This window comes from Serinus canaria, chromosome 2 (assembly GCF_022539315.1).
Source record: "Serinus canaria isolate serCan28SL12 chromosome 2, serCan2020, whole genome shotgun sequence".
Lineage (NCBI taxonomy): Eukaryota > Metazoa > Chordata > Aves > Passeriformes > Fringillidae > Serinus > Serinus canaria.
Window position 1 is genome coordinate 108,692,089 of NC_066315.1, and position 12,253 is coordinate 108,704,341.

Consider the following 12,253-nt stretch of genomic DNA (forward strand, 5'->3'; position numbering starts at 1 on the left):
AAGGGAGCTACAGTGCTACAAGCTGGTTCTAAGTACTCCAGCTCCTGGCTTTATCACAGTGATCATCAGAAACACAGAAGATAATTGTGTCATTGCCATTTCTTAGTCCAGTGTAATATCTATTACTGGTTTTGATGTCTTACTCAGCTCTGCACCAGTATGATTTTAGGAAGAGTGTACATTATTTTCATGAAAACAAATATGAGCATGAGGAAGCATTTTTCCCTTGCGTGCAATTCCTACTAAAGAATTTACATTCTTCTAATTTACTGGTTTACTGCACCACTTAGTGCACTCCTGAGATGTGCAGAATGTCCTCGCAGTTAAGAATGTGCAGATGAAATTTACCCTTTTTGCACTGAATCACTCACTCTTCCCTTGGAAGTCACCATGCTCTTTCCTGCCTCTAAATCTCCTTTAACCACTCTAATAAAAGGACAGATTATTCTGCACAGCTACAAAATGGATACAAAACGGATGGTTGGCAGTTTATTTGGGTTTTAGGGTGCTTATATATTTTTGTAACCAGTCTGGTACTAAATAGATGAATGGAAAGACACTGTTTACATTTGATTCTTCCATTTATATGAGATTGTGGATGTTGGAATGAAAATTCTCTATTGTAGCCCCAGTCAAAATGCTGGGCTACACCACCATCATCAAAGCAGTATTTGTTAAGTTGCCAGAAGATGCAGAGAACATGGAATAATAACCCTGAGGGGGGCAGGAGAGGGGACTGGGGAGTGCTGTGTGGCTAAACAAGGAGGTGTTCCATGTTTGTGCCACAGCAGAACACAAGCAGCACAGCCCATTGCTGTGTCTTTGTCCACATGGACCTGTTGGAATGCACTGAACAGCCCCTTGGGCCCCACTGCCTGGGATGTGAAGCCTTAGGAGCTGTCAGGGTAAGCCGCAGCTCCTGTCCAACCTCTGCAGGTGCCCTTCCTGTGGGTCTGGAGGGAGCCAGTGCATTGGTACACACTGGTACATGGAACATTGCTAGGGAATGTTCCAAGGCTCGGTATTACAGAAACTGCCATTAGCAGCAGAGCATGAAACATGTATCTAAAGCAGAATTCAGCACTGTGAAGCACTCATGGTGAGCAAGTCCATAGCTGTAGGGCAAGGCTGACTTGGGTTCAGATTTGACACAGTTTAGTATAGCATCATTGCATGCAGAATTGTCTCACCTGGTTTTTCTTAGATTCTCTTTTTTTTTTTTTTTTCCCAGCTGTGTCTGCACTCACTGCATCTCTCTTTGTCTGGCATTTGCCTGCATTGTACTCCAGGGGGGATGGGTCCTTGTTCAGACCTCGACCTGTGGCCATGGCAAAGAGAGGCAAAGAAGGAAAACAGACCTTCCTAAAGCTCTTTCACAAGAATCCAGAGCCAAACAGTGCTGACTTCAAGCACATCAATAAGTGGGATTTTTGAGGGCACGTTCCAATGCTGTGCCCCCAAAAATCCCACTTATATTTTTGAGTCCTTTCACATGCCTCAGAACAGCAGCCTGTGGGGCTGTCTCCACAGTTAGGTAATCCATTTTCAGCCACTCAGACCTGGACATGAAAACATTTCTTCTGCAAGGAGGACTGCTCTTTGTTCTCTCTCCCCCATGCCAAAAAAATCCAGCCCTGAACACCGTGACAAAGGATTAGCTCAAACTGAGGCCAGGCTTTAATGTAAATAGCCAGACAGAGAACAGAATGGCTTCTTTTATCAAACTTAACATCCCAAAGCTCTACTGATTTCATTGTCATTATGGTGGTGATTAATTTGACCCAGAGTACTGCCACCCACTGTTAAAGCCTTCACTGCATCCCTGTTGATAGCTCTCATGACAGAGATTACAGTCTGCCACTGCGTTGTCCATAATTAGTACTTGTCAAAATGAGATTTGCCTATGGTAGCCCACTGCTCATGAGAAACCCATTCAAAATCAAACATGCTTTAGAAAATAGAGGACAGTTCATCCTCTAATTGCAACCAATAAGTACAGAACGACAACTCTTTTTCTCATCTGTTAAATCTTGTTCAGGCCTTAAAAATTATTTTTGAGTTATATCCGTAGCTACTAATAAGTCCCCTCTGGTAAAGTATGAGGGTGTCAATTCTGTTCTGGAGCTAGGTCCTAAAATGTTTGCACAGTTAATTCCCCAAAGCAACGTAGTTTAATTACTTCATCTGAAACCGAGACATGGTCAGGGTACAGTGGCAGACACTGACACATGGCCAATGCCAGCCCTGCTGCCCATCTGTGAGTGGCAGTGCGCCCTAGGGAAGGCCAGGGCTGGGCACAGCCTGGGGAATGCCAGGAGTGACAGCAGGGAGGGGGCACTTGGAAGAGCTGTTGCTTATCTGAAGGGAATGGAAGAGAGAGGAGGGAGTGAAGCCACACAGCCCGATGGGCTGGCATGGAAATGTGGCGCTTGTAGTGACTGGGGTGTGGGCTGCTCCAAGGCTTCATTCACTGATGTTTTGCGTTGGACTAGGCATGGAGTCTAAAACACAGCTCACTTTGCAGACTAAGGCTACAGCTCTTTGGGGTTTTTTCCTCCACTGTAAGAGGAATGGCTAATGTTACTGCAACCCTGAGTGCAAAGACTTAGTTACTAGATCCAGTATCACTAAGGATTGCAACAAAAGGTTTTCTGATTAAACTCTGAACTACAGGGCCAGGGATGAAGTATCCACATTGCAATCAAATTAAGTTGATGTCGAATGACATTTTTAACAGGACAATCAGGAGAGCTGGTGTTTTTCAGAAGTATGAATACATCTATGAAAATAACTGCCCTGAGCAACTGCCTAAAAACAAGAGCAGGCAGTCCAGAGCACGAAACCCTTGTGGTAGTCAAAACAGACCACCGTTGGAGAAATATATCTTTTCAGTTCAGGTACTGGAAGTGCTCAGCAGCTCTTGAAAACACTGGAATAAAACATGGCAAAAGTGAATGCTTGGAGAATAATTCACAAGAGGTGATGATGTGCCAGACATAATTCTTCACCAATATCTTTCATTTTATTCCACTAGAAGAAGCAAAAGCTCTTAAAAGACATCAGTAATTTTGTTCTGAGTGCCCACTGATTAAAGAGCCACACTTTCTTATGACAGGTTAATTAATCAGAGTCCTGTATGTAAACTCCATTCATTAAAGTTTACTGGATTCCCTACCTGAATCTTGCACAGCCGGATGACAGCTTTTATCCTTCAGTGGAAGCGCTGGTAAGAGGGAGATGTTTTGTCTTGTGCCAAAATATCGGTCTGATCAGATGCGACCTGGGCAAGTTATAGGGAAGTTTCCTAGGGATGGAAAGACCTCATTGCATGTCTCGGGGTCTCTAGCTGGTCAGAGTGACCCCGAGGTAAGATAGAAAGTCTTTTTTCCCAGCCCAGTGGTCGAAGAAGGAGTCAGAGCTCTTCATTTCTCAGTCTCAAGGTTGTTTACTGTATCTTATCTAAAAAATTCTTTCTCCTGTCCTGCCGAAGTCCACTCAGCAAGACAGTCAGTGAGTGAAGCCTTGGAGTTGCCCACACCCCAGTCACTACAAACACATTTCCAGAGCCCCCGGGTGGTGTTATCTTTTTATACTAAAAACTATGTATACAATGTTTACAATTACTTTCTAATACCTATCACCTGTGTCAGACAGTGAGCTTCTACTCTAAACCAATCTAAAAGTGCCAACTTCACAGCAGAAGATGGAGGCCAAAAAGAAGGAGAAAGGCAGGACATGCCCAGATTCCTCCATCTTGCCCCATGAACCCCCATTCTAAAAATGCCAAAATCTATTTTTCACCCTGTGATAAATGCACTGTCATTCTACTTAAATTGTCGTGGCTTGTAATCCTTCATATAAAGGTTAGTAATTGTTTTTTCCAAGGGCTAAATCAAAGGCACAGGGGTCTTGGGCTCTGTGCCAAGGTTTCTGAGCCCCCTGGGCAGGGTCTCAAGCCTTCCAGGGCAGCTAAAGGAATTTCCTGGGTTCCCACAATTACAAAGCTTCAGTCCATTGCAATCCTGGGCTGCATTACTGTAAGTTAGACAGAAACCTCCTGGTCCTTGCGCAGGTGAAGATGTGGGCCAGGTGGAGATCAGCTAAAAAGGGAAAACCAGAACTGCTGGTGGATATAAATTCCATATCAGGGAGAGACTGAGTCACAGGCTTAGAGAAAAGTGAAGACTGGTAGTCTTTGGGTTTGCAAAAAAAAGCTGTTGCAGAATGAGAATAAACAGTTCTCCTGTTTATTCCACTGAAAGCAGAAGAAAAAGCAGCTTTAAAGATTCTGTCTGTTGTGGAAGTTTTAGATGAATCAATTATGGACTTAGACTTTTGGAAAATATTTGTTTTCTATTTTAGGTTTTTCCAGGAATCACCTCTTTAAACTAATGAGACATTGAAGCTAGCCATTGGGAGGCATTTTCTGATGATGACGGTGACTCCATCCCGTCACACATGGCTACGAAGGTTAGGCGAGTCAGCAAATGTCTGCTGGGAGCGCGCCGGACATCGCCGGCCCCGCCGTGCTGTGGGGGAGGCAGGAGATGACCTTGGCAAGACCCAGCCTCTGCTGTTCCCTCTCACTCCAGCAAGTCTGAAGATTTACTTTCACCCTGAAGGTAATCAGTCAGTCGTGATTTTGACCTACAGTTTAATGTGCTCTCTTGCTATAGTTACAGACATCCTCCTTCTGGTTATGCTCCCTGCTGTGACTAATGGCATCTTCGCAGTTAAGGAGGTGGTTTTTAAAGAAAAACATCCAACTTTCAGTGCTGTTACTGAGTTAACAGTTTTAGCAAAAACAATGTCACAGCGGTCCTCGCTATGGCCTATGAACTTGTCATTTTTTGGGTGCAAATGTGTACATGTATATTTGTATACTTTTTGCAAAACCCCTACATGCAGAGGAAGCAATAATTTTTTTTTCTGCTAATGTTTATGAAAAGGATCATCAGCCCTGGTATTCACTATTCACAGTGAAGTACCTTTGAAGTTCAGCTGCCATTCCTATAAAACAGTCTTGGTCAGTCAAAGTTTTTTGAAAACTGAATTATTTTGCACAAATTGAAACAAAAATGGAAATCAGTTTTCAAAGATCAGGAACTGAATACCACACAACATACCAAGATATTAAGGAAGCTTTGCAAATCTGATCCTCCAAGTGTGATTTTCTGGAAGATGTTTAAGGGTGACATGAGAAACTATTTCTTAAAGATAAAACCATAAGGATTTTAAAGATATTTTGCAAAATACCTCAACCATTCATAACTACTCCTTTTTAAAACACTGCAATAATTGAAGGTAATTCTCCAAACTGAAGAACAGGTTCTTAGATTTAATGATGGGCCCCCTTTAAATAAATAAAACTTTTTTTTTTTTTTTTTTTTTTTTTTTTTTTGTCTGTGTAGATGCTGATTAAAATTTTGGGAAAAGGTTGCATCCATTTAAACCTCCTTCTCCTTTCAAAATAGGTTTCCTGTATCTGTTCACCTCTAAGCCCAATTAAATTCAAGGGCAGCAGATCACAAAAGCTAATGCTACTAGACCAGAATTTCTACTCTGTGTGGCAAGAAAATCAGCAGAAAGTAGCTCAAGTTTTTTTTTTTTTTTTCTTTGCTATATAAAACTGCAGATGTCATTTGGATACTAATTGGAGTCATTCCACAATCATGTTAGATGCCCTGTTCTCATTCAATGTGTGGCAGGTAACATAACACCCACGTTCTTCAAGAAAAGATCAATGACAAAAAGGTAGTTTTCTGCTGCGGGGAGAAGACAGACAATTAGAAAATCACTATTTGTATTCAATCTCTGTTTACACCGGTTGACCACATCTCTCACAAGTGCACATTTCTCTCCAGCTTCAGAAATACACAAATATATCAGCACCAGAAGTCTCCTCTCGTTTTAGTTTGCAATTCAGGATTGCTTTATTAATCAACGCAAGATGCATTCATTGAACTGGATTAATCCTGCATAAGTAATTTTGAAATTTCCTGCTGAAGTTATTTTTCATTTCTGGGAACAAATCATTTATTTGGATTTTCATATATCAGGATCACAGAGATTTGCCACAGTCAGATTTTAATTTTAGTTACATCTGAGCTGGCTTATATATTAGGGCGCATAGTTTTGCATGAGAGCATCTTCTAAAATCTGTAATTGGTGTGGAACACTGACATGCACAGAATACATCTGACAAGGTCCAAAGAGTTAGGTTCAGTTTTGCTGATCAACATCTATGCTGCAGATTAACTGAATCTTTTACGGCATTACAAGCCCTCCAGAATTCATTAGTGTGCTTTCCCTTCCTGCAAACCACCCTGACCTCCAGCGCTGCCGTCACTGCTTCCTTCGACTGGACCCGAGAGGCTGAAGCACTGACTCCTTTCCACTGCTGCACCAGTAACAGGAATTAAATGTGTATCTTAAAACTGCCCTGGAGTGTGTGCATTGGCACTTACCTTGGGCCTTTTAGCACTGGGATGTCTTTCTCCTTTGTCTGTACCAGAAAGCTTTATTTAAATTGAAATAAGGCCTCTCCCTTAAAAAGCAAGGGAAGTAAAGTACTTTATTGATGAGTGATTATAATACAATAGAAACCAGTATATACAATGAGGTTTGGCATGGCTCTTTCTCAGAAATTGGCTCACAGATGCAGCTAGCAGCGGAAATCATTGTAATAAAAGCAGAAAGGGGGACAAACGCATAAGGGAAAGCAATGCCAGCTTTTGGGAGGTGGGTGCAGAGTACCTGCAAAGACAGCACTGTAATTATTGCAAAGCATATTTTTCAAATGCCCTCTTTGTCATTCTTAAGGTCATGGGTACAGGTTGCAAGTCACCAGCAAATCAGTCCTCTCACACTTCTCACCCAGTGGATGAGACCATAGCTCAAGATCAGGGAAATACCTTCAGTCACCAATCTATTGTTTTCCAGGTTCCACTCTGCAAAAGCACCTAGGCAAGTTTGTCATGCTGAGGATGAAATGGAGAAGATTAAGGTTTGGCAGGAAAGAAAACAGAGAACGAGAAATATGGAACAGTCCATGTGTCCAGCTCCCAAAGCTGACTCTCATGAGAGAATCAGAAATGGAAAGGGCTCATCCCTCCAATGCAGCTGGGATCAGGAATTGTAGCTCATCTGCTCTTCTTGTGCTTCCTACCACCTTGTCACAGGTGCTGTTTGTGGTTGGGTGTTTGCCACAACCCAGGCCCTGCAGAGAGGTGCCACTGGGCAGATCTTTGAAAGGCTTTGTTGTGCTGAAGTCTGTGCATTAAAGCTTGAACACTGCTACACCTAAGTACTCTGCTGATTTATCCTGCTGCTTGACAGCAGGACTACTGAAAATGATTAGCTGAATACCATCATCCAAGGGCTTTTTTAGTTAGTTTCATGTTTATCTCACATTGCCTTCTATTAAATTTTCTCATCTTTCTCTTCTGCCCTTTGTATTGCCTTTCCTCTATTTTTTTTCCAGCCTTGCTCTGATATGTTCTCCTCAAAAATCATCTTTGCTTTCCTCATTAATCCTGAGTTTTTCTGTGCCTTTGATTCTCAAATCATCCCACCTTCTCCTCTCACAGTCTCGTTTTTGATTTTTCCTTTTGTTTACTTTGTTTCCTTCTTTTCTAAACCATATCTCTGCCCATTGATTTCAGTTTCTCCTCTTCATCCTTCTACCACATTACCTAAAATAAAAGCATAAATCTCCCTTCCTTCCTTCCTCTGCCGCAATAAACTCATTAATGAAACAATTCTATTCATTGTGCTATCTTAGTGCTATCCAGCACAGCCCACACCTGCTTTAAACACCACTTTGCACCAGTGCACCCCCTTGGTTTGCATAGGAAGATTCTGATCCCTAACAAAGGTTTGTAGGCACGAATAAACAATGCATGAATAGTAACTGGCATTGATGATGCTTCTGCTTCCTGCTAGAACCTTCTGTTTTTACCTTGTCTTTTCAGCTTGGCAATACCTCTTGTCCCAACTCCTCTACACCCAAGCCAGCACTTTCCCTCCAAGAACTGAAATACCCATAGGTAGAAGGGTCAGTTGCCATGGGAGGAACATTTTGAAAAGGTAAGAAGTTGCCACAACAAGCACTAAATTCCCCAAAGCAAGGCTGGTCTTAACAAAGCAGGGTCCTCTTCACTTACTGTGGGACAGAGGAACAGAGGGAGCAGCACAAGGCAGAGGCATTTCACAGGCATGCAGTGGCTTCTCCAGTGAGAGCAGGCACAGGGGTGGAGCTTTCCCTGCTGGAAAAGGTGCTGCTTTCCCAGGCCAGGCACTGTGCTCCGGGAAACACCAACTCACTTCAAACCCGCCTTTTACTGCGGTCACTGCACTGACAAGCACTGAGTAATGGCACTTGGAAAACAATGAACCTGTTATGTAACACCAGAAAAGAAAGGAAGTTCACACATCTACATGATAAAAAAAGTTCCAAAGAATTTAATGTAGATATTATTTATACATACACTTTATAAGTAGGAATATGGCAGACAGTTGAATTAGTACATAAAGTTTTATTTAAAGTTTCCCCCCTACAAGCAAGCTTCATTTACACAGTCTAGTACTGTACAAAATTTACATTCTTTGTGTGACTTATTTAGTTAGCATTGTTTCCTTGGTCATGCCTTCCTGATAGATAGAAAGATTTTGACACAGTCCTCATAAATCTTTAAATTATCTTGGTAAAAAAAAGGAACCATTTAAAAGGACAAGAATTATCCTTTAAAAATGGTACATTTTAGTAGAGACAGGTGACAATATTCAGTGGCAGACCTTTTAAATGTCATACAAGGTTTCCTCATTTAGTATCTTAACAGTTTCCTTTTTTATATATATTTATATTTATATACTTTCAACAGGAAAGGAAAAAAAGTCATGATTGCACCAAACATATTTTACAAGGGATCCCTTGGATCTGAACAATATAAATAAATACAAAACCAACTAAGATTGCACTATGTAGGAGAAATGGATTGAGATTTCAGGATATACACCCCACCTTTATGAGTTCCTTAGTGATGCTCACTGGAAAACTCCCCAAGGGCACATTCAAATATTAGCATCTTCAGATAATTATTTTGTTTAAACATTTTTTTCCAAGCGTGCAGCTACCTCATCAATTGGATTATTGCATTTGTGTGGTATCAGTCTTTACTGCATTACTCCAATTTTACAAGTTGTGTAATTCTCCTGCAAGCAAGGGAGTTGCAATAAAATTGGACCGACGCCAGAGAGAAACAGTCCCATGATATTTGCGCTCCGTTATTTATATTGCTCTCAAGCATCAATATATAGTGTAATTTCTGTGTACATTCACCCTTTTTCTATTTTGCAAAGCAAATAATGAAGTCTTTTTCCCATCTATTGCCTCTGCAGCTGAAACCAGCCTCCAGTAGCTGCCTGCTCCTTGCTTAATGCACTAGCGTGAAAGATATGTGCAGGGCTGAAAATGCAGGATCGGAGTGTCCTTTGCCTTTATCTGGTGCAGCCAACTACAACTAGGCAAATTAAAGGCCAGATATTTATCTGACATAAAGTACATCCATTGGCTTTGATGGAGCAATGTCAGTTTACACCAGTAAAAGAGGATGGTCCTGAGAGTAATGGATGCAGCACTAGTAAACCACGGTGGAAGAATTATGCACATACTTTAATGAGGTGCAGATGATTATATCTGTTAGCTGCAAGGTGGTGAAGAATCAGGCTCAGATTTTGTCACTGCTTTTGCAAAGCCAGGACAGAAAGACATAAGCTTAACACACAGACAGTCTGATTTGTGCAAGCAGCTATGACTTCACGAAGCAAGTCCTAAATGCTACTGGTCCCGTGTAGGAGCATTCTGAACTCACTTTGCAATGTGGAAATAATTACACAGGCTATAAGGCAGTGGAAAGTCTAGCCTTATATTACTTTGGATTAATAGTAAAATTCTCTCAGAGTGCATCTTAAGATCAACCACACAGGACTACTTTAACTACTTACCAGTGTCTCTCCAAAAATGTGCATAAGCATTTCAGAGTCCAAAGCAATAAATTTATGATTAAATGCAGTCTTCTTGTCTTTGGAAAGAACTCGCACAGATGCTGATATCTAACAGGTTAGTGAAAAGGAAGTAAGGTTTCTGGTGCTTCGTTAAGTGGTCATAGAAATAACTTATTTTCAAAGCCAGATTTTAAGCTGTAGGATCCAAATTTTGTTACACTAATGCAGAACCAGTCATTCCATGTGATTTCAGTGAAATGGTTCTGACTTTACACAAGTGTGATTAGCGGAATTTGATCCTAATCCCTAAGCTGCTGTTGCAAGAAGTGCTCTGTAAAGCATAGCTTTCATTGTAGTCTGCTTTCTGCTGCACTTGCACATGGGGACTTTGAAGGCAGAGTGTATTAGTTGCCAAGCTGTGCAAAAACTGAATGGTATTTCTTTACCTTTTATAATCTTCTGATGCTGTGTTGCTTGCAGAGCATATGAAGTAGTTGTAGGTTAGGATTACAGAGGAGGAGACAATTCTGCAATGCAGTATGAGCTTTTCACTATCTGAATTCTGAAACATTCATGAAAACAACATCCTCATGACTTCAACACAGATCACATGCAGGTAGATACAATGCACAATACTGATCTTGTCTCTTCAGGCTCTATTTGAACAGTTAGCTATCATTTTTTTTTAAGTTAAATTTGATGTGAGGAGTGTCTCTGCAGCAGGAAAAGTTTAAATCAGTCTGAAATGGCAGTCTGTCAGCATGTAATGTTCAGTGTGTTTTAGCTTCTCGCTTCATAAGACACCGGCACCTATCTGAGATGGGACAACACTTGGTTTTTCTTTTCTTTTAGTTTGCTCCTAAAGCATAAACATGGAATGAGGGGTCAATTATGGTGGCTTTGTTTTAACAGGAATTCTGTTCTAATAAAATATTTACGTCACCCGTCATTATTTTCCCAAATGCACTCAGTGTTCGTGTCAGTGCTCCTGGCCCATCACTTGTTGTACGGGACGCAGGCCGGCAATACCACAGTCGAACATGCAGGTCCTGCTAGGGGCTCCGCAACGTCACCTTCCAGCTCTGTCCAAGTCCCTTTCTCAGGACTGTAGCAAATAGTAGAAGATTTGTAGGCTCCCTGGTAGTAGAACAAAATGTCATATTAAACGTGGCTTTGGTAAAATCCAAGTCACACATCAGCTCTAATGATGTTTGAAAGTGACTTGGGATCACTCTAACTTAGAAGCTCTTCAGTGGTTTTGGTTTTTTCAGCCCCAGCCTCTGAAAATCAGTCTCCTTTACAAGCACCTCATAAGCAGAGCTGTAAGCACACAGTCCCATCAACCACTTTTTCAAAATTCCTTCTGGTTTTTAAATTACTCCATATGGGTGAATAGAGTGTAATAATAACTGATCTAAATAGAGAAGCACAAAGGTGAAAAAACAATCCATGTTCTCCATAAGCTGAAAACCAAACCGAGCCTGCCCCTGTAGCTAATTCCTCTCCTCTCTCCATCCCATCTGCATACTATATGGGCTGGCCACAAGAACTCAGAAGGAATAGGAAGGTGATTGTAGAAAGAAGGTACACACCATACTCCAGCTGTAGCCTCCTACAAGGTAAATACTGTCATCAAGGACTGCACAGCCAGGGCCACTGCGACCCTCCAGAATTGGAGTCTGGAGGATATTCCACTGGTCACCTTTTGGATCGTAGCACTCCACAAGCATTACGTCGAGATGGGAGAAACCTGGATGAGGGCATTAAGAAAAGAGAACATGTGTTATGACATACTGTTTTATTACTTATTTTACTGTTACATTTATTATAGTTACAATTATACTATTACAATTTCAACATAATTGTCAAACTTTTTTTAGATACATATAAGCCAACTTCTGTAACATTAATGCTTTGTTATTTCAATTCAAATAAATCTGTTGAAGGTTTTTACCATTAATTCTACAGTCTTCTACAAATCATAAGTCCATATAAAACCTGACCACATCAGGAAACACTCAGTAATAACTTATCAGTGGCACAAGCAGATTCAAACAAAATTCCTCCTTGTCTATCAATGCTAATACACGTTTGACCATGTAGGAAAAGATAGATTGTCCTGGCAGTCTTTCTCAAAATTCAGCAGATCCAATCTATTCAAAATTGAACAGATTGAATTTTGCTCAGAAATCAATGTCTAACAAGTCCAGGGAGAGCTTAGACAACTGAAGCCACTTGGTTTTAGAGG

General features: G+C 41.2%; 1 protein-coding gene across 1 annotated transcript in view; it reads right to left on the reverse strand.

Moving 5' to 3' along the window:
- Window positions 1-10,831: 10,831 nt before the first annotated feature.
- KLHL14 (kelch like family member 14) overlaps window positions 10,832-12,253 on the reverse strand; it is a 56,876-nt gene continuing 55,454 nt past the window's right edge. Inside the window, exons 7-8 of the mRNA XM_030227641.2 lie at window positions 11,598-11,755; window positions 10,832-11,142 (exon numbers count right to left, since the gene is read on the reverse strand). Of these exons, the coding sequence (XP_030083501.2) occupies window positions 11,002-11,142; window positions 11,598-11,755 (299 nt within the window). The 3' untranslated portion in view covers window positions 10,832-11,001. The remainder of the gene's footprint in view (window positions 11,143-11,597; window positions 11,756-12,253) is intronic.